At 40.7% G+C, this 26,407-nt stretch overlaps 1 protein-coding gene across 2 annotated transcripts in view; it reads left to right on the top strand.

Annotated features, from left to right (window-relative positions):
* The window catches only part of NMNAT2 (nicotinamide nucleotide adenylyltransferase 2), a 181,530-nt gene that overhangs the window by 20,539 nt on the left and 134,584 nt on the right, over nucleotides 1–26,407 (top strand). The window contains exons 3-4 of one of the 2 annotated variants that reach the window (XM_087858338.1): nucleotides 6,386–6,516; nucleotides 18,469–18,614. In XM_087858338.1, the coding sequence (XP_087714464.1) occupies nucleotides 18,530–18,614 (85 nt within the window). In that variant the 5' untranslated portion in view covers nucleotides 6,386–6,516; nucleotides 18,469–18,529. Of the gene's footprint in view, nucleotides 1–6,385; nucleotides 6,517–18,410; nucleotides 18,615–26,407 lie in introns of those variants that run through there. The other variant, XM_087858341.1, reaches the window with a different exon arrangement.

Below are 26,407 nucleotides of genomic sequence, written 5' to 3'. Positions count from 1 at the left end.
ATACTTAGAAAACAAGGTCTGAGCACTCATTGCTAATGTGGTATCATTGCTTCTAGGCCCTTTGGGAAATAGACAAGGAAATGTATGTATGTTTGCTGACATATATATATGACATATATATATATATATACACACACACACACACACACACACACAAATTAATACTTATTTCTATGTCTTTCTACTTGTAATAATACACACATAGTGAATTCATACTGATATCATCAACTTTAATCTAGAACCACAGGGTTCATTCTAGCCTTTATTTGTTTGACCCTAGTATACATGCAAAGTAGTTTCAAAATTGCTGACTTATACCCCTGTGAGAACAAAGTCACCAACTTACACCCCTATAGTAGAGCAGCTTTTGCTTTAGCTTACAGTAGCCAGTCAGAACACATTTCCAAAGTGACTTAGCTCAGCCTCTTTCCCCCCATCCTTTACAGATGGATAGTCTGTTTGTAGTACAGGTAGATTGTTAGTCTGCATTCTATCCTGGGATGCCCCCACATCCTCGTGGATTTTTAAAATTTGCATACAGTATATTTCACTTTTGGTTTTATAATAAATTACACCTTGTTAGAATAGGTGTACCATTGTGTGTGTGTTGACAAATGCAGGCAGTCATGCATCCACCACCACAGGACCATACAGAACATCCCCACCACCTATAATCTACCTTGTGTCCTCTCTTTGCAGGTGACCTCTTCCCGGCTCCTGGCAGCCACTAATCTGGGCTTTCCATCGCTATAGTATTGCCTTTTTACAGAAGGGCCACATAAATAGAATCATACAGTGTGTGGTCTTTTGGGTTTGGCTTCTTTCACTTAGCAAATGCATTTAAGATTCGTCTTTGTTGTTGTGTGAATCCATAGTTCGTGTTTTTAAAATTGCTGAGCAGCGTTCTACTGTGTGGATATATTACAGTTTGTTAATCTGTTCACCTCCTGAGGACATCTCGGTGGCTTCTAGTTTTGGGTGATTATGAATAAAGCTTCTGTAAATATTCATTTACAGGTTTCTGTATCTACAAGTTTTCAATTCACTTTCATAATTACCTAGGACTCAGATTGCTGCACCCTGTGATAAATGTATGTTTAACTTTGTTGAGAAACTGCCAAACTAGCTGTACCATTTTGTATTTCCACAGCAATGACTGAGACTGCTTGCTGCACCACATCTTAACCAGCGTTTGAAATTGTCAATTAAAAATTTTTTTTAGCCATTCATGGAGGTATCTATTACGGTTTTCATTTATATTTCCCTAATGATTAATGACTCAGAACATCTTTTTATATGCTTTTCTCCATTTGTATGTTTTCTTTCAGAAAGTATCTCTTGTCTCTCTTTTTGTTCCCCCCATGGGGTTATTTGTGCTCTTGCTGAGTTATAAGAGTTCTTTATATTCTGGCTACAAGTCCTTTATTGGACATATGATTTGCAAATATTTTCTCCACCTCTATAGTTCATCATTCTTTTAACCTTTTTTTCAAAATCAAAGTTTTTAATTTCAGTAAGTCCAATTTATTAATTTTTTCCTTTTATGAATTGTGCTTATGGCGTCATATCTAAAAACTAATTACCAAACCCAAGATGATGCATATTTCTGTATTTTCTTTTGAAAGCTTGATAGTTCTACTTTTTACATTCAGGTATATGATCCATTTTGAGTTGACTTTTGCATAAGGTGTGAAGCATGTGTTAAAGTTATTTTTTCCTTTTTTCTGCATATGTATGTTGAAATGTTTTAGCACTATTTGTTGGAAAGATTATACTTTCTCCATTGAGTTGACTTTGCACCTTGTCAAAAGTCAGTTGACTGGGGCACCTGGGTGGCTCAGTCGTTAAGCGTCTGCCTTCGGCTCAGGGCGTGATCCCGGTGTTCTGGGATCGAGTCCCGCATCAGGCTCCTCCGCTGGGAGCCTGCTTCTTCCTCTCCCACTCCCCCTGCTTGTGTTCCCTCTCTCCCTGGCTGTCTCTCTCTGTCAAATAAATGAATAAAATCTTTTTTAAAAAATCAGTTGACTATATTTTAATGACTCTATTTCAGGGTTTTTCTGCTTCATTGATCTATGTGTCTCTCCTTTGCCAATTCCATACTATTTTGATTACTATAACTTTATAGCAAATCTTAAAATTGAGTAGTATGATTCCTCTCTCTCCATATATATATACTTATATATAAATATATGTATATACTTATACATATATTTATTTTTGTATTTATTTATATATATATAAACTATATTTACTTCATATATATGGTATATATAATATTTTATATATAATATGTAAATACATACAAATGTATATTTATATATAAAATATATAGGTAAATATATATAAGTAAATATATTTATATATATTATGTATCACATATATTATTCCCCAGTCCAGTTCTAACATCTATCTCATGTCTGAGTTTACTTATGATGAGTGCTTTGTCTATTCAGCTGCCAGCCTGGATGTTTTAAATGCATTATCAAAGTTTTCAAATGCATCTATGAGTTTAAAGAGGATTTTTAAAATGTTGTGACTACATTTTATGATCATCTAATATGAGATTATTCTGGATCTTGTCACAAAGTGTTAGTCCTCATGTTTGTTTCTAGCTGTGTTTGTACCAGTGAATATCTAAAGTAACAGCATATAGTATTTAGTGAGTGGAAAAGCATGTCAGACTCCTGTAAATTTTGCATGCCTTAAAGTCAAAATGACAATAGTTTTCCTGCATATACTGCTGTAGTTATGTTGATTAATTTTACCAGTTATGTAGACAAAACTAAGCTTTTGCAGTGACAATAATAACTGGAAAGATATTTTCATAGAAAAATACTTTGGCTTAAGTTAATTTATAACTTGAAATTTTGGGTAAATGTGATGAAGATGACTTAGTGCCAGCTAATGAGTAATGGCTGACCTACCTAGTATGTAAGTTTCTTATTTGCATCAAATGAAAGTTAAATTATGTCGTGCTAACTTTCTCCTGCAAAAGAAATGCCTCTAGTAGTTTAAGTGAGGAGTAGGAGAATTAATCTGCACTGTAACAGTTTCATACTGCAAGTGGATATATTGCTTCAATATCATCTTTGTCAACCCAATTTTGACAGATTATCAGCAGAAGTATGGTAGTATGAACTTAAAAAAGAATTTTGTATTAACTAGTATTTTTCCCAGAATTGTATTTTGGGGTGCACTGCTGAATAATGGGCAGTTTAATGTTGGATTTGGAGTTAAAAACAAATTCATTGTTTAAAATGGAAAGCAATGGCAATAACGACAGCCCACATATTAGCCACTCAGTTAAAAATCTAACTAAGTCTACAAGTGACAGAAAGCAGAAGGGAACTCTCATTGCCCTCTCCTCCTTATTTGGAATTGGCAACTTCAACCTGAGTTCTTTGAGCAGAAGCAGCCCTCCCATGTACCTCATAAGGGGGCAAGCTGGTGATCAATAATAGGACCAGGGTACCTGGCAAAGGAAGTGGGACCTAAAATCCATCTAGAGGAAGAAGCATCTTTTCTCATTTACACAGAGATGTCAAATGGGGTAACGGCGCCCTAGCTGAAGAATCCTTTCCTTTGCCACGTTTGTTGTATTAGTCAGGATACATATAGCTGCAAGTCACAGAGCATGCGACAAAGAATGCCTTAAGTAATTAACACATTTATCTGGAGATCGATGGTTCCAGGGTTGGGAAGTGGCTTGATGATGCCATTAAAGATTTTTCTTTTTAATCTTTCCACTCTGACATCCTTGAGTGTTGAATGTTTATCCTTGGATGGTCATCTCATGGTAACAAAACTGCTGTTACAGCTCCAAGACCACATCTTCATACGATTGTATTGAACCCCCATCTCTGTTTTTATCAGAAATAAAAATTATGGGGTACCTGGGTGGCTCAGTCAGTTAGCATCTGCATTCGGCTCAGGTCGTGATCCCAGAGTCCTGGGATCCAGTCCCATGTTGGGCTCCCTGCTTAGCGAGGAGCCTGCTTCTCCCTCTGCCTCTGCTGCTCCTCCCCGCTCCCCCCCTCCCCCCACCCCCGCCGTACTCTCTTGCACTCCCTCTTGCTCACTCACTCTCTAGTAAATAAATAAATAAAATCTTTTAAAAAAATTATTCACAGAAGTAAATCCATCCTCCCACCCCAGCCAACTTCCTCTCATGTATTATCGGCCAGAACTGGGTCACATAGCTACTCTGGCTTTAAAGAGAGGTGGGAATGACTGCCTGAGAAAAGGAAGAGAGTTGGCAACAAACAGTGTCTACCACACCCATAAAAGAAAAGACTTTTTTTTACTTTCTGTTTCAAAGGCAAGCTCCAAATCTAGTAAGCAAAAAGCATCTCAACCACCCTTTGGAATTTTTCTTGAATCACTTTGTAATCTCTATACTATCACATTCATTCAGACTAAGTAGAAAGAAGATAAATCTTAGTTAGTTTGAAATAAAAAAAGTTATAGAGTAATTCTAGTACTTGCATGTCTAGCACTTTAAACGGCACCTTCTCAGGCTAGCTGGCAGAGGCCAAGAATGAATCCTTCAGACGAAGCTTTAAGAAATGGACATCTTTGTATACAAATGGGTCTGTCAAGCTTCTTAAACATTTTCTTCTGCAACCCTGTTGAGTATGGGTACTTTTTGTGTATGCAGGATGGAGGAGTGGTCGATCAAGGGCACAACTAAAGGAAACTGAGGCAAATTAATGCAATATTGGCTTTTCAATTTAGTTTCCTAAATTATGAGGAATCTTGGTATTTAGGGAAATCCTATTTGTGACTCTCTTTCTCTAAAACAAGAAATCCATCAATAGTCAAATAACCACCCCCTAATTACCTCTTTACATGTAAACATGGATTTACATATATGAAGTTTGGCTAATATATAGTATCCTTTTCTGCCTTGGTTTCCCTTAGTTGTATTATTTTCAATAGTATTCACATGTCTCATAACAAAAATTTCCAGGGAAACTCTTGTTTCTATGCTCCCCAAGCAAGACACTTCCCTCTCCCCACACACATACCTCAAACAAATATACCAAACTCCACTTTATACTTTGAAAAAGTCCATCTTAAAAAAGGAAAGAAAGAAAAGAAAGAAAGAAAGAAAAGAAAAAGTCCATCTTGTCCAAACTTGCTTATTTTTTTCTTAGGGGAGCTTTTAAGAAAAGGTGTGAGCAACCTTCATTCTTCCCCCTCTGAATTCCATTCCCAAGTTTGAGAAATTAAAGCTGATTCAGGTCATTCTCATGTGAAAAGTACCTTCTTTTCTTCCAGTGTCCTGGGCTTGCTGGAGAGCACAATGGTAAGAGAGAACATGTCACAGCCTTGAAGGCAGTTCCTTATTCACTGCATTATGAAGCTGCCTCCTTTTCAGCAGCATACTTCATCTGAATCCACATCATGGCTCCTGCGTTTTTCCAGAGAGACTGAGAAAGTGAAAGACCCATCATTTCTAATTATACAAAGTTTGATTACTTCTGAGAACCCTTTTGATGCCATTTACATGAGGAAATGAACACTTTACTAGTCACAAATGACATTTTCTCTACTGTGATGAATTTCCTCAGATCATCTTGTAGACCACCTCAGTGTGTGGATAGCCTTGAGTTGGGGGCCTACAGGAAGATTTTAAAGCATTTTTACCAAAACCGGCCTGTGCTTTCCTTCTGTCAGAAAGTCTTCCTTAAAAGAGATGTCCCCTGGGGTTAAGAGATCCTGGAACTAGGAGAACATTCAAAGACCAGCTGAGCCAGAAAACTTTTCTCAGAGTCTCACAGCTGAAGGGGAAGGGAGGCCTCAGCAGAGGTGGGCTGGTGTGGGAGGAAGCAAAGCAGAGGGGCTGGTGATCATAGGAAGTGAGTGCTGTCTTACCTAACTCCATATGTCGCTGGAATTCCAGCTCCGGGGACTCTTGCTGGCAGTCGCTTCTGGATAGGTTGATGTGCTCAGCCTTTAGCTGGAAGTATCACTAGGCTACAGAGTGGGTTGGCATAGCTTTCTGTCTTCGTCTAAGCTAGATATCATGTTTGAGAGCCAAAAGACCCATACCTACTTCATTGTCCTGTGATCGGTAGAGGAAGGTGTGTACCCCCACCCACAGTCTCCCTTCAAAAAGGCAGCTTGATGCATTGAAACAGGAGTGGACCCTGGACTCTGACAGCACTGGTTCAAGTCCTGGCTCTGCCATGTGTAGTGGCTGAAGGAATGAACTTGGGCAAATCATTTGACTCCCCTGACCCTTTTCTCATTTGGAAAATTGTGAGCACAATCACTGCCAACCTCAAACCCCTTCCGCACACCCAGGCTTAGAGTAAAAAGTCAGAAAACATGACTTTAAAGCTCACCTAAAATTTCCTTTCCTCCCTTCACTTAAAAATAGGAGGTGTGGAGAGTGGGAAGAGCTCCCATCCAGAGGGATGGCAGGAGAAAAATTTGTAGCCTGTGCTGGCTGACGGATGTGTGCGCAAGGGCAGTTCAAGAGAACAACATTAATCACAAGCAGCCATAAAGGTGAGTCATAGAATGCACCCTCCCCACCCTTACAAAGTGAAATCTCAGACCTTCCAGAGCTGGGGACCTCTAAGTGCATCCTTCCACCTTTAGTTCAGATAGCTACATGGCCATCTGTCAGCTTTGAAACTAAGGGTGAATTGGATGTGTTCATGAACTTGGTGGTGGTAATCATTCTACAATGTGTACATATATCAAATCATGTTGTTAACCTAAAATATACACAATTTTATTCATTAAATCTATCTCAATAAAGCTTGGTGGGGGAAGACAGAGAGTGTATTTTTATGGACTCCTAATGTTCTATAATGTCCTTGCACTTTGCTTTCTAGAGTGCATCTACCAGTAATTTAAAAAAATGTCTACACACACATATCCATGTACAGTAGCTCTCAGTCCCAGACTCTCCTCTCCTTCTTTGAGTCCTCTTTAGATCCTCCTCTCTGACAGACAGTTGCAGGCAAGGTGAGTTCCTCCTTGCTTTCATTTTCTCTTCTACCCAGGGCACCTAGAAGCCCAGCTGCCCGTAGAGTGACTGTTGCCTGTATTTGTGAGACAAGGGCTAGTCTAGGGCAAATGCCACCAGACCTGGCACAAGTGGGGGAAGCTCTATAGTCTCTCTAAGATGGTGTTTCCTCTTCCCCACAAATTCCAAGGTCAGGACAGATGCATCTGTGTTTTATCATGGTGCCAGTCAACCCAGAGATGGAGGGCTATCTTCCTTTCACCAGATACTAAAGTGGCCTTCAGATAGAAGAAATAAATCATGGAGCCAACTCCTTTTGGTTCTCCTGGATGACTGTTTATTCATCCTTCCCTCCCCCAGGCCACTTCCCAGCAGCTCTTTGTGTACCCTACTGCCCTTGTGGAAATAGCGCTGTTTCCCAGCAGGACCCCTTGTTTATCTGCACCTTAAAGTAGGATTGACCCACGTGACAGGAAGTGTGAGCGCTGAGGGGGAAATGAGTGGGAGGTGGACATAAACACCAGGGGCCCTCCATGTCCCATTCACCATAAGTCACGATAGGGGCAACCAAAGGGTGTTCTGTCTTTTTTTTATATATATATAATTTTATTTATTTATTAAGTAGGCTCCACACCCAATGTGGGGCTTGAACTCATGACCCTGAGATCAAGAGTCACATGCTCTACCGACTAAGCCAGCCAGGCACCCCAAGGGTGTTCTGTCTTACATGTTACTTTACAACCAGTGTCTTTTTCCATGGTGAGTAATAAGTCAGTCAGACTTTGAAGTGCAAGAATGACTTTACTACAATATGGGAACATGAAGCCAGGACTCCCTATGAAATGCCAAAATTTACCTACCCAGTAGAGAGGCTGAATCCACTTTGCTACTCGGTCCCACTGCCCGGCTATTCAGCTTCTACCTCTCAGGAACTAGTGGCTCAGAAAGAAGAAAGAGGCACCTTCTGGTCTTGAGAAAGGCAGGGATCTTTACAAGTAGGCTCTGCAGTATTAGTGCTCAGATTTAAAATAGCATGTCTATCCTCCTTGACGGTCTGGACTCTTCAATTCTCCCTCATTCTCAAGCCAAACTAACTTCTGTAGCCAGCAGCCTGGAGGTTCTGATCTGGCCACTTACTTGCTACAACCTTGAGGAAGTCACTTAAACTTCCTGAACCTTGCTTTCTTTCCTCATATGAAAAATCCAGAGCAGGGCTTGTGAACGCTTAGCTCACAGAATCATTCATTGTAAGGATCCAACAGAATAACATATGTGGGAGCACTGTGTGCACTAGATGGCTCTACACATGTAAGCTGTTATTGGATCAAATTCTTAATAATAATAATAACATATCAATTGCAATTGTTCTCTGTCGGTCCCTTGTAGAACCCTGCGGTCCTCTGCTCATCTTTCTCTTTCCCCAGTCATTATCTATCATTCTGCTTGATTCATCCTTCCCACGTTCTCCCTTCCCCTACTCATGAAATACACATGCACAAAACCTATAATTCTTTCACCCATTATTCTAACTCCTGTCAATCAGTTTCTTTTTCATTGCATATTTACATTTCCAAAATAACCGCATTTACATATAATTTTCTCTTGTCCGCACAGAAAAGTGGGTACAGCTAGATACGGCATTTAAAGGGGTGTGTCGGATTTCAATTCAGGAAACAGAAACAACTGTAGGTATTTAAAGCAGAAAGAGATTAAAAACAAGGAATTCAGTGCTTATGAAATTCACAGGAAGAGCTAAACAAGGGGAAGTTAGGGCCACCACTGGGGTCTAGATTCTACAATAGCTGTAATCCAGAGGTCAACTGCCGAACTGCCTCTCAATGCCCATGACTTCAGTGACTAGAATCTGGGGACTACTGGAATGTGGGTTCTGGCTTTGAACTCACATCAAGTGTTGCTTAGCAGCAAGAGCAATAGCAAGGTGGCCTTCCCCTCACTGCCGCCTTCCAAATCTTATGCAAGGGCATTGCCCTGGCAGAATTTAATCAGTATCTAAAAATCTAGTTGCAAAGGAGTCTGAGAAATGTCATTTCTCACTTTCTAGGGCCAAAAGTTGAGGCTTTGGGAACGGATGCCTACTTCCATCTGACAATAATGTGCTCAAGACAGTGACTTTATCCTCCTTACAGAGTAAACAACACCTTGATGGCCTGAAAGAGAGTTTGAATGGAGGGGGGAAGAAAAGGGGCACAGATCTTGTAGTTGCAGCCTTTACAAATACCTGTGGGGATTTATTTGGGGCAGGCTTCTTTGTTTTTAAGACACATAACTCAGAATAAGAATAAAAAATTATGCATAGAGAGTGGAGTCAGCCATAAGCAAAAAAGAGTTCCAGATTTGCTACATGCCACACTGTCATAGATAACTGGGAACAGAACAGAAGCTGTTCCTGTTGAGAGAGAGGATATTACAAGTGTCTGGTTGACTGCCCAGGTTCAAAGCCTACCTCCACCACTTATTAGCTGTCTGGCTTGAACAACTTCTCCAAGTCCTAGTTTCCTCATGTGTAAGCCAGATGTAATCAAAGAACCTACTTAACTGAGTCATAGTAAAAATAAAATGAGATAATGCAGGTAGCATGCTGAGCATACTGCCTGGTACATCATCATAGGGTCTGAATGAACGTTGGTGAGGGTACAAGCAAATCAAAAGGCAGTTACGGTACAGGACACTGTGCTAATGCAGTGATACCAGAAAAATGAGGAGAGGCATTAACTCAGGCCTCAGGAGCTCACCGAAGGCTCAGGAAATAAGTTCTGGGTTGGCATTTGCTCGCTAGGAGAGAGCATTCTATATTTGACGACGAAAGGAAGTTCAGTGTGGCTGGAGCAGAGGGAGTGGAGTGAGGTTGGAAGGCAATTAGCCAGATCACGAGGGCACTTGTAAGACTTTTAAGAGCTTGAATTTTGGGACACCTGGGGGGTTTAGTCGGTTAAGCAGCTGCCTTCAGCTCAGGTCATGATCTGAGGGTCCTGGGATTGAGCCCCAGTCAGGGGACTCCCTGCTCAGCAAGGAGTCTGCTTCTCCCCCACCCCTTGCTCTCTCTGTCTCTCAAATAAAGAAATAAAATCTTAAAAAAAAAACCAAAAACGTGTGAATTTCATTCTGAGGACACTGGGAAGTCGTTTGAAGGATTCAAAGAAGAGTGATACGACCTGATTTATATTTTAGAAAAAAACCCTTTGGCTGGACTATGGAAAATGGTTTAGAGGAGGGAAAGATTACTGGCGGGAAGTCTGATCAGAATTTTTTGGATTAATTAAAGAGACAGAAAAAGGTAGTCTGAACAGGGAAATAGCAGAAAGATAAAGAAAAATGGAACAGTTCTGGAGATATTTAAGAAGCAATTGTCTAGAAAGTAAGGTATGCATTTTTCCCCCACTATTCTCCTCCTTCCTTGGCTTTCTTTATTAATTTCAACTAGGAAACAAAAATTCTTTAACAAATTTATCTTCTTAGGTAACAGATAAGTGCTGTCATAGTGGGTCTCCAGAAGCATATGCCCCATGTTAGTTAACTTAGTAGAGATGTTCTTATTGCAAATTTCAGGTCATGTGGAAAAAAAGATGGAGCAGGGACTATATTTGCATCTGGCTTTTGCTTTGGTGTGTTTGGGGTAGTAGAAGTGGGACAGTGCCCCCTTACAAGTCCAACTGAGTAAATGAGCAAAGGCAGACCTATTTTTTGGCCCCTGGTGAGTGGACTAAGATAGTTACATGACTCAAGCTGAGCTAATAGAATTCCATCTCTACAGTTTGTACTAAGACAGAAACTGAGGTCCGTGGATGTTGGGAATTGGAAGTTGTGTATAGTCTGCCGTAGTTTGGCCCGTGAAAATCTGAATCATTCTTATAGAGCAGCAGGAACCAAGAACCTTTCAGAGAACCTGGTGTACAGAGAGAAGGGTAATGCCAATGCTTGGCACAGACAGCAGATCATGGGGAGGAAAGAGAGAGAGAGAGAGGAGGGGTGGAGAGGGGGAGAGAAACTGAAGGAATTTAAAGCTTCTAGTTGCCATGCAAGGACGTTTTAGAGAGTATTTAGTTCTCATCCTCAAAAGAGTATTTCCAACACTCTCTTCAATCCTTGAAAGCTACAGCACAAACATCCTGGATTCATCTAGGATTATGTTTACCTTGGCATGCTTTGCTCCTTTCCCACCAGCTTCTACCTTCCCACCAATCAGTAAGTCTCAGCTTACCCTCTACAAGAAACTGGAGTTCTGAATATTAACAAGACATGTTCAATCAGATTATTGAATTTGAGGTCTACACTATATATTTTCTTCTTAAAGCAATGTTGGGGACATAATTTTGTTAAGCTTCTCTACTGTGCTCTATAACAATCCTTCCCAGCCAAGGCCTCTTTCCTGTTTCCCTTGCTCTTTGAACCCAGCGTGGGCAAATGACCCAGGTTTGGCCAATTAGAATACTTCTCTTTGTAATCACAGTGACTGATCAGGAAAGGGCACAAGATCAGTGCCAGATAATCAGTCTTCCTTAAGACTTCACTGGCATTCCTGGGAAGGATGTACCCTTTTCAATAGGATTATGATCTGTAAGGACAATGTCAATTGAGGCTGCCAGCAGCCACCTTGTTTTGATGTGAAGAGCACCCATCTGAAAATAAAGCAATCACAAAGGAAAGTAAACAGGGATGATAAGAGAAAGAAATAGAGTCTTGATGATATTATTCAAACTCTTGGAAACAGCTTTCCCTAAAGCTAGGTCTACTCTTTAGGATTCTGCTATGTATATGATATATATATTCTTTAAATTCCTCCTCTTTCTGGGGAGAGACTGCCGTTGCCTGAGCTAGCCAATTCTTAGAAATGGCAAAGGGCCCAGCAAAGAGCATGCCTTTGATAGGCAAACTAATCCAGAGTCAGACATCCTCTATCTGGCCCATAAACTCCAAGAGGTAATATTCTCTGCCTTAATCATCCTAGGGCTAAGTACCAGGCAAGAAGGGACCATGCCTATAGTCAAAGCCCTCCAGAATTATTCAAATTAGCCTATCCTAATCTGCTTACTCTGCCCTGTCTTGCCTTTTCTGTGGAAATAAAGGCCTATGGCCTAAGCTCTCCCCTCACTCCTATCTTCCACCTCCTAACCATCCTGGTGTTTTTCCTGTGGCCCTGCATGAAATGTCATGCCTCCTGTCTCTAGGACCTGTGAGGATAATACACTTTGTTTTCCTGGGCCTCTCCTGAGTCTCCTCTTATGACCCTACCTGGCTGACCATCACATAAATGACTATAGAACAGCTTCCTACTCACATAGATCAATACATTCTCTCTTTGGCATAGCTGGTTTGAATAAGGTTTCTGTTACGGATTTCTGAAATAGTCCTGAGTAATACAAGCAACTTATAAAATCAAAAATGTACAGCTAACAACCTTGAGGCACCTCAACTCCACCAATAAAATGAATACAGGTTGTGAAGATTGAAACTAACAGGTCCAAGTGGTGCAAATTTTTCTTATGCTCTATTTCTTCTGAAATTAGTTAGTACTGGCAAGTTGTGAGAGTAGCTCAGCATACCACTGTTATTTTTGCATCTCATAGGTTTGGGGAATCATGGGACTGAAATTCTAGGTCGATCTGACTTAACCGAATTGTGATTTGTTGACGTAATGGGAAAAAATATTTTGTGTTTTAAGTTGCTTATCCTTTATTTAAGACTCTCTTGAGCCAAATGTGTTTTCCATTTGAGTGATGTAAAGGAGAGAAGCAGAGAAATTCTCAGATGTCATTTCAGTGAATATTTATTCTTTTTTTCTTAATTTTTTTTTTTTTGAGAGAGAGAGAAAGCACGAGCAGGGGGAGGGGCAGAGGGTTAGGGAAGAGAGAGAATCTTAAGCAGACTCTACGCTCAGCACAGAGGCTGACATAGGGCTCCATCTCAGGACCCTGAGATCATGACCCAAGCCGAAATCAAGAGTCGGATGCACTGCCCCAGGGGCCCCAATGCTTATCCTTCTTAATGATACTTCTTTCTAAGTCTGCTAGAACTGATTGTTCTATCTCCTATTGCTGCTCTGGGGAAAACTTTATGATAAGTTGTGAGATCTTGAGTCTCAAGATGAAAATAATGATTTATATCTCCCCCCAATCTGAAAGAAACCATGATGAATAAATCAGCAAATATCTGAGCTAGCTGAAGAAATTTATTGTTCAAGGTATCCAATGCATATTGGTTATAAACACCTGTGGTGCCGGCAGTATTACTATGTTTGTAATTGATAACTAGGCTTTAAATTTTGGAAACATTTTTTACTTGTGAAAGATGATTTGAATGATTGAAGAAATTATAAGTCTGAGTGAGGTTTTGGGGATTTAGAGCTAGAGGAAGGGGAATCTTGATCTAGGGACATTTTTCACTTCACAGATGTAAAAATATTTGCTTGCAGAGAAGGCGGGGACAGTAATGCCAATCATTTTAGCTGTATCCCTAAAGACGTTATCTTGAAGAAAAATAGAGAAAGCAAAAGAGAGAGAATTGTAGAAATGTTGAGGCCTGTAGAGAATCCCAAAGAGTCATGATTCTCTCAGAATAATATTTTTAGAAGGAAAACATAAAATAAATATTCACACTCTGACTTTATGACAAAAAACTAAAAGAGCCACACCAACTGTGTGCCTTTTTGTTCTTCCTATAAAGATGACCCCTAATATTACCTTGGAACCAGCTTTATAAACATGGAATGGTTTCCCCCGATCGGTGATGTAAATGGATGATTAATCTGGACTAGGTGAATAGGGAGAGAAGGGCACATGCATACCTCTGTGTTAGACTTTACATGTGCACATTTCAAATCAGACCCATAGATACTTTTGCCTACGCATCAGAACAGATATTTACGGCAGGGAAAGTTCTTGGTTGGACTGTCTGTCTGGAGCCATTTGGAAATGGAACTGGCTAGAGCAGATTGCAAGATTTAGGCTGTGGGAGAAGGTCTCTGGTTGCTTTACAGCCTAAAGCAATTACCCAGCTGCTGGAAAGTTGAAATATTGGACCAAATTATATTACCTAAGTTTAAATAAGCACTCCTGAGAACAGAGCACTACATATATTAAGGCACATGTATTATGCAAAGTTGACATTCCCATTTCTATATCTCATAAGCCAACCTTGGAATCTTCCCTGAAAATAAATTCGTTTTTAGTATCTTTTTGGCTATTTGCTTTTGTTGGTTAATATATACACTACCAGCACATTTCCAAAGTTATTACCCTCTAAGATCAGCACTTCCAGAAATCGTCCTGACAAAGCCATCAATAGCAACAACTAAACACTTAAAAAACAATAGGTGTTTTGTAGGTAACAGCTATGGAGTTCAACCAAAAGCTGACACTATCCTTTTTAAAAAGTCAGTGACTCACACATGGTGTTATTTGATCCATATAGCACCCCTGAACGTACACAGGGCACATTGACAAAATAGAATCAGCAATAAATGACTTGCCCAAAGCCAAACAATTAGCAGGTGGCAGAAACAGGACTTGCTTGCTCGCTCTTTCTTTTTTTTTAATTCTTATTTATTTATTTTTAAGTAGGCTCTTTGCCCAACGTGGGGCTTGAACTCACAACCCTGAGATCAAGTGTCGCATGCTCTACTGACTGAGCCATCCAGGCACCCCTCTCCATGTTTTTATATTCCAATTCCAGAGCCCTCTTCGGGGATGCAGAAATTAGATATAAGCATAAGGAAAATTACGAGAGATGATTAGAACCACAACCAATTAATCTAATCAATAGAATTTAAACTATCACTTAAGACATAACCTACAAGACTGAAAATATTTATTGCATTGTATAACACATTCATGTTTCATTGTTACCCTCTGGGCACTGGGCTGGTGAAAATATTTTTGATCTTAATTCATCAGTAAATATTTACTGACCACTATTGTGTGTGGGAATCCTGAGTTGGCCCTTTTCTCTCGCTCTCTCTCTTTTTTTTTTTTACTAAAATTAACTTGTAGCATCGTGTGAGTGTCCAGTTATTCCAGCAAGTTAACGTTGAATTTTGCTCTCTACCTTTCCATTTCTCCTGGACAAAGAAGGGAAAACCTAAAGATGTGGTAAGGCAATTCTCAGTCTGTTCTTCATGTCTCTGCTAAGTTCCATTCTCTCACTTATAAAATAGGTATCACTTATTGATCACCTACATGCTACATATTCTACATCCATTATCGGTAATTTTCAAATCTCTGGTTTAGGAGGTATAGTTACCCTGATTTTTATGAATATGGTTAGTAGAGCATAGCAGTGAAACACAACTAGGTAGTAGCTTTGGCTCAAGAGCGCGTCCTTCAATCAAAAACTACCAGAGTTTGAATCCGGCTCCATACATACTAGTTTTCTGAACTTGGACCAGTTATGTCGTTTCTCTGTTCTCCTTTATGCCCATCTCTAAAATGGGATAAATTACATGAACTTATTAGAGTTATATGAACTCGCAATTAGAGTGAGTGTGAGTGTTAAATGAATTAACATTTGTAAACAGCTTTTAGTACCTGGGTTTCTAGCAGTACTCAATGAACCTTAGCTACCCTTATGAATTTGGTGTGCCCCAGGACTGAATCTGAGGGACTCTTTCCTTCTTTATATATCTGTTACTCCCTAGATGACCTCATTTAATCTTATGGCGTTAAATATAAAACTATACTGATGACTCCAGAATTCATATCTCTTGCCAAACGGATACTTTTCAAGTGTAAGTCAGCTCATGTCACTTCTCCACTCAGAACACTCTAGTGACTTCCTATCTCTCTCTGAAAAAGTCAAAGCCCTAGCCAGGGCCCGCGAGGCCCTATGTGTCTGTCCTACTTTTCTAATCTGTGTCCTACCACTTTTCACTTTCTTTCTTTTCTCCAGCAATATGCGTGTGCCTCTTGAACATTCCCTAACACTCCTGCTCCGCAGACTATTTGCACCTGCTGTTCTGTGTGTATTTTCTTCCCCAGTCAAGTGATATATGCCTTCACTTGCTTCAGGTCCCCTGCTCAAATACCATCTTATAGGGATGCCATCCCTAACCACCTTATATAAAGGAGGATTTCCCTTTCCTTTCCTTCTTACCCTGCTTTATTTTTCATTGCGGTATCTATTGCCATTATGTTTATTCATTTGTCTATGGTCTGTTTTGCCCTCTAGCATGAGAACTCCCTTAAAGTAGGGACTTTGTTTTATTCACAGTCCCTAAAGCAAGTGCCTGGCACATGGCAGACACTACATAAATATTTATTACTTAAATATAATTATGCTAATTGCCCAGCTAGTGTCAAGAGTTTCATACCCAAGTCAGCTTCCCTTCAATATCTCTTGCTCTTTCTACCCCACTAACCTGCATCCCATGCCAGGGAAGACATAAAACCCCATCACAAGTATACATCAATTCATAGGACTTTTGTATCTGAACTAGAAATCTTGCGCACATTAGGGCTGATTTGCTATTCAGCATAATTTAGCAAATATTTACTGCACAAATATTTATGTGATCTTGGATAAGAAACAACAACCATCCCACTAATATAGGGTAGCAATTTATTCAAGAATCTCGAAACCTGAGAAAGGTAAATATTTGTACTTGTGGATCTTTAAATTCAGAATTATTATGTATACCTAAAATTAATACAATGTTATACGACAATTTTACCTCAACTTTTTTAAAGGCCATTATAAAATAAGAATGAATAGGTATCACAGTACAACACTTGGCTATGCCTCAATTTCAATCTCAGTCCACTCCTTTGCTTAAGCCAAATTTCTAGACATTTTCTTAGATTTCTCTTTACCTCACCCCACACATCCAATCCATGTGCAAAGACCATAAATTCTATCTACCAAACTTGTCTTGAGACCATCTGCTTTTCATCAACTTCACCTTTATAAATCCTAGTCCAAGGACAATCCACTTAGCTTAGGCTACCAGCAGGATTTCCTAAATGTTTGGGGTACCTGGGTGGCTCAGTCGGTTAAGTGTCTGCCTTTAGCTGAGCTCATGATCCCAGATCCTTGGGCTTGAGCCCCGTATCCAGCTCAGCACAGGGAGTCTGCTTCTCTCTATGTCTCTCCCCTCTGCTTGTTCTCTCTTTCAAATAAATAAAATAAGATAAAATAAGAATTTCCTAAATGCCTTGCCCTCCCACTTTTAGCCTACCAACCCGAGTGATCTTATAAAAATATAAATTACTCATCACTCCCCTTGCTTAAAGCTTCAATGGTTTCCTTTTGTTATTCCTCTCTAAGTTATTCCACTTAGAAAAACCTCCCAACCCTATCATAGCCTCCAAGGCCTACTCCATGTTGTCCTGAAGGACAGCCCAATCTCGTCTTCTAGTGTTTTCCCCTTATTCATGCGCTCTAGTCACATTGGCCTTCTTTCACATCTAGGAGCACAATAAACCTTTCCCTGTCCCAAAATATGTGTACTAGCAGTTCCTTGTCATTTAGGTTGCAGTTTGAATTTCGTCTCCCTGGAGAGGCCTTTCCGGACTTCTGGATTTAAACTGGCTCCCCTCCCCATTCACCTTTTGTTCTGCCAGAGAGTGAGTGGCATTCACTGACTGCACTGCACAATCTCCATCTAATATTTTCCTCTTCTGCTTATCACCTATCTCCCTCCAATAGAACGTCAACTTGAAGAAGAGGAGGACTTTGCTTTATCAGCAGGGTTTATAACAGGCCTCACACATAGCATTCAAGAAACACTTGTTGAGTGGGTAAATCTTTGTTTCAACTTTGACAGCTTATGTAGAATCACAGTAGTTTTCTAATACAGCTTTAGTAACTCTGCCCCGTACATCTTCTCGGCATTGCTTCAACCCAGGAAAAGGTCCATTATTCCAGAGGAGGGATTCATATTCCCCCTATTTCTTGGCAACCACTAGGTGAAGATCTGGACTCGGTTCAACCATTCAAAATCATTAGATAAGGGGGGAAAGAAAGACAGAAATTAGTATTCCTGACATGAACCATTGTCATTTCTCACTTAAAATTTTGAGGAAGAAACCCCCCCCACACACACACAAAATTCTTAAGATCAAACACTTTTGGAGTTGAAAATGTTAGAGAAAGTAGATGTGGACAGAAAAATGTTAGCGTGTGGGAGGAAAAGTCAGAAGAAGGTAAGAGAAAGAGCTCACACCACGCTGTGAGTATCATGGTTCTGGGCTTGGGTTCCATGTCTTGCCTTGTACATAAACACTAAGGAAGAGAGTGATGGAGTGAGGTATGTGGGGGCGCCGAAAGGGAGGAGTGGGAGACCAGGACAGGAGACGTGAAAAAGGCTAAAAAGAAAAGAGAAGGACGGAGCAGAGCCGTACAAAAGCAGCCTCGGATCTTGCCGGAGCCGCAAGCGTTAAGGGGAGGCGGGGAGTGACGCGGTTTGCGTCTGGAGCGGCTCCTTGGAGTCCACAGCATCCACCGCCGGAGCCTCGCCTTCCTTTCTCCCTCTGCAGACATATCGAGACACAAAAAAAGAGGCGACCCCTGGACCAGCGCGAGGGTCCCACCCGCACGATGACCGAGACCACCAAGACCCACGTAATCTTGCTTGCCTGCGGCAGCTTCAATCCCATCACCAAAGGGCACATTCAGATGTTCGGTGAGTCCTCCCGCCCACCCCCGGAGGCTGCTTCCGCCTCTCTCCTTCCCCGGCACCTGTATTTTCCAGGGCGCCTGAACAGTAAGGCGTGTGCCCCTCTGGAGGGATGCGCCGGCTGATCTCCCTGGTGGGAGGTCATCCCCTCTATTCCGGGCTCCTGGGAAGGGACGTAGACTGCGCTTCCTCGGCGTCACTTGCTCCGGCCAGACCCGGCTCACTGGGGGCCAAAGGGTGGGGGAGGGGAGGGGCCGGAGGTGACTGTGGGTTTGGGCCGGGTGGGAGGTCGCGGTTCCAGAACTGGGGTGCGGTGGTGTGGTAGTTTGGCCACTTGGCTGGTGAGGATCGGGGTGGGGTTAGAGGTTGGGTCGCGGAGAAGGGAAGAGGGGGTTGGAGATAACGTGCTGTTTGTTTAGGATGGGCGGAAAGCTCGAAAGAGTTAAATGATGTATAAGCTTTAGAGACACAAACACACTCACACACACCACACACCATTAGCAGGGCTGGGGCTTCGAGGAGATTAATTTAGGGTTTGGCTAATGGTTCAGGGCGGCCCAGGGGCGAATGTTTGAGGGTTGTGGACCGTATATTGCCGGCGCGAGGTGGATGGCTGAGTGAAGGGGGCGGGGGGCTGGCCAGCCTGGGCTTGGCTGCCGGGACCCGCTGCCCAAGGAGGGGAGGGGGCGGGGCGGCCGCTGCGGGCAGCCCTTTTCAAGCCGGTGTTGATGGATCCGGGCCCAAGTTGGCTGAGGCTCTGCCCAGGGCGGCGATGGCACCCGGAAGGCTTGCGGCGTGCGAATGTGTGTATTGAGTGTGAGTGTGTGTGTGTGTGTGTGTGTGTGTGCGCGCGCGCGCGAGTTGGGGCGGGGGGGACATCATTGCGCGTTTGTTTCTTGGAGGCTTTGGGGCGTGGAGAGAAAGGGAGCGAGCGGTGGCTCCCGGCTGCTGGTTTGAGATTCAGCAGGGGCAAGGGAAATGTGATCGATGCCTGTCGGAGATAGGGGGCCACCGGCGGACGCGGCTTCTCTGCTGCTCCGGTAGGACCCAACGACGCGGAGGCGTGCGCGTTTAGACGCCGAGCGAGGGATGCGGAGGTCACTTCAGAAGCAGGCATAGAGTAGAGGTTAGAAGTTGGGAGTGCTCTTCTCTGGCACTGAAGGAAACGAGAAGAGGAGAGAGAGTGGGCTGGAGATGGATGAGAGACGGGTGGGAGGCCCTGCTCCAGCCTGCCAGCAAGGCGCTATCCAGAGGCGGCGGTGCTGAAGCGCAGGGCGCGCGGGAGCTGGCTTTGGACACACGTGTTTACCCCGAGCCAGAGGATTGCGTGAGCCCTCCTAGGGCTGTTTAATGAAAGCCACATCATATCGGTAAAGACTTGGAAAGGTGGCTTTGACTAAAAATACTCTTCTCTTCAACCTAAAAGGTGCGTTGAACTGGGCCCGCTTATTAAAAACCTCATGAAAAGAATATAGAACTACTTTGAGCTGAGGGCAGATTCAGGTAGGCACATTGATAGGATCCAAGGAGGGAGATCGAGAGGTAGTCATCCCTTCCTCACCATTCCTTCAGCTTTTAAAAGTGTCTTATTAGGAGCTAATGCTAGCCTACCTATTAAATAAAGACTTTTGTTTAAGCATAAGAGTAGACCAGAGCATCTCATCATTCATGTAATGAAATATCAGTGCCCTCGGAACATTACTTTCACTGATGCCTTTACCCGAGTCCTGCTTTTCTTCTTCTGCTTATTTCCTCTAGCCATTTTATGTCGCTGTACTTTATTCCTCTCCGTTGCCCAGGTGGGATGGGGCTTTCCTCTGGAACTCCTTGGCTCTAGAAATCTTTAATGAGCCAGCAGGTACTCCTTTTTTCCTGTGGCTGAAGTAGTCAATTCCACTTGTTTTGGATTGGAAGAGGGGTAGATTTAAATCAAAAACTGAGTATTCTGTGTTGCAGCTGAAAAGAGTTTGCTAACAGTGATAAAGGCTTTTGTTAAGTCAATGCTGACCTGCCAATTCTCCACGAATTTAGAGGACAGAATCTGTGGAAATAGGCATGGATTATAGCAAGCAAGTTTAGACATAGAGCAGATGAAAGTAGACTTTCTGACAGTAGTGACTATGTGCTTGGTATTGGGACTAAGGAATAAGAGAGAATATCTGTCAACAAAGCCTTATGAGCGTCCATTAGTTGTGTGTAATCCAAAGGGCAACATGGAAAGAGGATATGGTATGCTCACTGTAGCTTTAAGGAGTTTATAATCTAATGAAAGATTTAGCACATATACATATGAAAAGAAACAAGAACAAGAACACAAAATACATATTAACTATTCTTTGTAGAATCTCTTATGGGAATCTTTGAGCTCCTGATAAATTTTGTGATTTACTTCTGTAGTTTCTGGTTTACAAAGCCTTTTCATCTCACTTATTCCTAATAACAAGCTTACCAGAAAGGCATCATTATCTCCATTTTACAAATAAGAAACTGATGTTCAGAGGTGAAGTGACTTTCTTAAGAGGCTTAGGTGACATGGAGAGTGGGTGGCAGATTCCTCCTGATTCCACATTCTTGATTCCTCTTGCAGAGGCCTTTGCCCTGTACCAAATGTAGGAACAGGTGCTCACTGATCTGACTGCATAATTCCATGAACTCTATTTCCTTCAAACATATACTAACAGATTAGAATTAAATTGATCATCAACTAAATGAGATTCCTAAATATGCATTTTAAGAGCTTTTTTCCATCTCTAACGAAATCAGTTATCCATGAACTATTTTCTCCTTTTAAATGGCTTTAAAATCTTCTCCACAACAGTACAGAAATAATTAATTCAATAAAGTTATCAAACTTTCTTTGAGGTGCCTGAAATTTGTAATTGAATTTTTTTTAAAGACCTGAACAGGACTTTGAAATTAGACATCTTTAACAAAGTTCTTATATTTTGAAATCCAATTGCTTACCAAAGAAAAAAGAGAAAGACTATAAACAAAAAGAGATGTGCCATTCAAAACTAATAACTCACTCTTCATCTCTGAAAAATAGTACTTGTACAGTTCTCGATATTTGTAAAATATTTTAGAATGAGCTTTTCCTTTTACTTTGAGGAAGAGGGAAGTTGATATTATTCCTAATTGTGGCTATAGAAACACATAGAAAAATTTGATGTTTGTAATGGAGATATTTGATACTTATATACTTAACTATAGGTAAAATGTTTTCAGGGATGAGTAAGTTTTTGGCAAAATAAACGCATAAACTAACAATGTTTTATTTCGTGGTTCTTGCATAAGAGACTAAAATGACACTAGAAGTTTTTTTTTAACACATAAAATCTTAGTTATTGAGTATGTAGAGATTATATTTCAGTATAACTTTCTTTGCATTTATATTGCTGTGTTTGTCAATAAATTCACCCTTGGGAAATAAGATAGTAAGGTTAAGTAGTAAAGTAAAAAAGGACTGATCAGAAAAGTTTTGAAAAATAAAGGAATTGAAGGACTTGATCACTGCAGAAATGTATTCTGTTTTTTTGATGATTGCAAAATAACTGGATTTTCCACGTTTTCTACTTCAAAATATTTTTACTTTGAACAAGTGGGTCTTTTGAAAAGAGACATGATCCGATTCTGTCCCCCTTCAAGGGTAATGAAGAGGGCTTTTTATTTATTGTGGAATTGGAAACGCAGCCCCTATTGCTACAACTAGAAATCATAAGAAAAATGAATTTGAGTTGCTAGTGATATAGAGAACTATCAGAAATCAAGAAACCGTTTAACATGCTTGAAATGCCTGCAAAAAAAAAAGAGCATTAAACACAAAGTGGTACTTTATACTTTTGGCACCATTATCTTATTTGATCCTACCCTGCAAATTAAACTGAATAATATTATCATCTCCTTTTTGCAAATGACAAAGTAGAGGTACAGGTGTAAATCACTTGGTCAAGGTCATATGCAAAAGTCAAGATAAAACTAGTTTTCTGATATCTAGACTCTCTCTCATCCAGGATGTCTCTTTATTCCTTTAATTGCAACAACACCTTTGAAAGGAGGAGTCTCCTGAACTTAGTTATTAACAAAGGGTGTTGAGAACTTTGTGAATTTTTGTCCTTGGTAACACAGGCCACCAACAAAATATATTCAACAAAGGTATATATTCCCAACATCTTATACTATAACAAGGGAAAGCTATTTCTTTTCTTACTACTCATATATTTTCCATATAATTGTGTTGCTGGAACGTTTTTTTCCACCACTCCCCTACCTCCTCCTTCCTCCCCACTCTTCTGTTACCACAACTAACACCTACTTATCCTTCAGATTTTAGCTTCAATGGTACTTCCTCGGGGAGCCTCCACTGACTTCTAAATTAAGTATGGTTACCCTGACATTTGATCCCACATCACTGCATACTTTCCATGCCATAACTCTCATCTTATTATGTGCTTAATGACTGTTTTCCATGCTAGGCCTTAAGCTCTATTAGAACAGAAACCATGCCTGGTTTCATTATTGATTTATTTCCTAGTACCTAGCATGGAGTAGGCTTCCCATAATAGTATAATATAAATAATAGTTATAAGTAGCAAGTCTTGGCTCCATCATAGTTGTTGAGTAAATAAAAAATAAATGAGTCTAGAATCTTGTTCCAGGTAGAGGAATCACACCATGCACAAAGGCTGGGGTGGTGAGACAGAGAGCCATGATATATTAGAACAAAGGACGGTTCAAGGAGAAGGGGAGTGAGAGATAACACTGGAAAGGTAGATGGAAGTCTTATCGATTATGAAGGCTTGGAAAAGAATTTAAATTTTATCCCAGTGACAATGACAAAACATTGCATGATTTTTAAAGTAAAGGAAAGTCATAATTATATCTCTGAAGTTATGGATTAATTGAGTTTTGAATATAGATTGGTGAAGGGCAAGAATAAAAATGTAGTGACCATCTATGCACCTATTTCAGCAATACGGAGCTCAAGGAAGGGAAGATGGTCACCTCACCCAGACCGGTAGTATCTGGGATGGAGAGTAAGTGTATCTGAAAATATTTGAGAGGTACAAGGGATGCTTATTTGGTGACTTGATGGGTGGGTAATGGCAAAGTAGACCAGGGTAACTCTCAAGTTTCTGTCCAAGGTAGATGAATGAAGAAACTCTGAAAGAGAAGCAGGTTTGGGTTGGTGGGGAAAGTGAAGGTTCATACTTACTCTAAAATTTCGGAAATAGGGGCGCCTGGGTGGCACAGCGGTTAAGCGCCTGCCTTCGGCTCAGGGCGTGATCCCGGCGTTCCAGGATCGAGCCCCACATCAGGCTCCTCCGCTATGAGCCTGCTTCTTCCTCTCCCACTCCCCCTGCTTGTGTTCCCTCTCTCACTGGCTGTCTCTATCTCTGTCAAATAAATAAATAAAATCTTTAAAAAAATAAAAATAAAAAAATAAAAAATAAAAAAAAATAAAATTTCGGAAATATGTGTTCTAACCAAGCACTGATGCAAAAAAAGGAAATACTTAAATTCAAAGTGTCTTTGTAGCTGGGAAATCTGAATCTTCTTATAAAAGCTCCCAGTAGGTTCTAGTTGGATTATTCAAATTCCTCATATGAGAACGATATTGAAATTTATTAACATTATGGAACTAAAAAGATTTTTAAAAAGGGTGTGCTGCCTTTTTTTAAAGTATGAACTTGGAAAAAATCAAGGTCCTAAAATTGGCTTTTTAAAAAATGTTAAGGTTGTGAAATTGGGAATAGTTGATACAGTCCAAAAGACCATTCTAGAACTTGCTCGTCATAGTGATGATGGCTGTAATATATTTTCAGGTGGATTTGGGCATTCTAACTCATTGATAAGTTAAAAGTCCACTAATGGAAACTCATGGATCAAGCTTGGTAGTTTCACTGGCAGGAGCTGCGTCTGCTCATGAGATGAGAATAATGCCTGAAAAAGAAAATTTGGACATTTTTGTTCACACAAACAGGTGTTTGCTTTACTTTCTCCTGCTGAATTAACGAGGCCTCACATGAAACAAACTAGCTATGCGAGGGAAATATCCCATCTAGAATTCATCCTAAACCAAGGAATAAGATAAAACCAAGAGGGCTGATGTTCTAACAAATTTGAAATGAAGAAATATTCATTTTCAGTTTCTCTTCTCTTTTTGTTTTACTTGATTTTGTTCTACATGTCTAAGCCTTTTATTAGAAAATATGCTTAGAACTATCAGAATTAGAGGGCTCCTATGCATTTTAGGAAAAAGTTTGAATTACTACTTAGTAGGAACATCCTTTAAAATATTGTGAATCTCAGGCACCTGGGTGGCTCAGTTGGTTAAGCCTCTGCCTTCAGCTCAGGTCATGATCCCGGAGTCCCTGGATCAAGTCCCGCATCAGGCTCCCTGCTTGGTGGGGGAGCCTGCTTCTTCCTCTGACCCTTCTCTCTCTCTCTCTCTCTCTCTCTAATAAATAAAAATCTTTTAAAAAATAAAAAAAATTATGACTCTTAACAGAAACATTTGTATACACATTTCCAATGTTAGACCAAGGCAAATGAACAACCTAGAAGTGTGGAGGCAAATTAAAAAAGCAAAACCTGCTAACCCTCAAGTTTGGACCCTTCTGTTTCAGAGATATCCTCAGACATGAGAGGAAAATGAAAAACTGGATGGATTATCTGTATTTTCTGTTATTTTTCTATTGATAGGCAATAGTTGTGGAAGCAGTGTATGGATGACTGGGAAAGAGAATGGAAACCCACCTTTTTTTTGTTAAAGATTTTATTTATTTATTTGAGAGGAAAAAGAGCACAAGCAGGATGGGGGGGGGAGGCAGAGGGAGAAGCAGACTCCCCACTGAGCAGGGAACCATGACCCTGGAGCTTGATCCCAGGATCCCCAGATCATGACCTGAGCCAAAGCGAGGCTTAACCGACTGAGCCACCCAGGAGCCCCATACCTGCTTTTAAAAGTGTTTCTTTAAAGGGCGCCTGGTGGGCTCGGCCAGTGGACCCTATGACTCTTAATTTTAGGATTGTAAATTCAAGCCCTATATTGGGTGTAGAGATTACTTAAAAATAAAATCTTAAAAATAAAAAGTGTTTCTTTAGAAAAGATTCAAGTGTAAATTTTATAATATCACCACAGGTAGTGTTCTGAATGTAGTGATTGTTTAATCAATATTTAATGACACTGGGGCTTCCCCTGCTCTGCAGGGAGGCTGCTTCTCCCTGTCCCTCTGCCTGCCACTCCCCTGCTTGTGCTCTCTCTCTCTCTCTGTCAAATAGATAAATAAAATCTTTAAAAAAATATTTAATGACACCGTAAAATATGCACTTTCTAGTAAAATTCTTGTTCATTTTTAAAAAATTTATTAGAGAGAGGGGGAAAGCACAAATGGGGGGGAGGGGTAGAGGGAGAGGGAGAAGCAGACTCCCCACTGAGCAAGGAGCCCATCCCAGGACCCTGAGATCATGACCTGAGCCTAAGACAGACACTTAACTGACTAAACCACCCAGGCACCCCTCTTGTCATTTTTTAAGTTTTCAAATCATCCTGAATTGCTCAAGAAGATCCTAAGGACACAAAGAAATGCATTAAATATTTTAAATTTAAAATTTTTTCTTCAATACCACCTTTTTTAAAAACAATATTAAACACACAGAATTTTGGTTAAACAAGGCATTTAAAATAATTCCTAAAGATGCGATGTCACAGACTAAGAACAGGGATATAGGAATTTATTTGATAATTACATAACTTTATTTATGGACATGTTCCATATCTCAACATATGTAAATGCAGC

Source organism: Ursus americanus, chromosome 2, assembly GCF_024610735.1.
Source record: "Ursus americanus isolate L20-20 chromosome 2, mUrsAme1.1.p, whole genome shotgun sequence".
NCBI classification, from domain to species: Eukaryota; Metazoa; Chordata; class Mammalia; order Carnivora; family Ursidae; genus Ursus; species Ursus americanus.
Note: the sequence above shows the minus strand (reverse complement) of the source record. Positions and strands in the feature narration are given on the sequence as shown.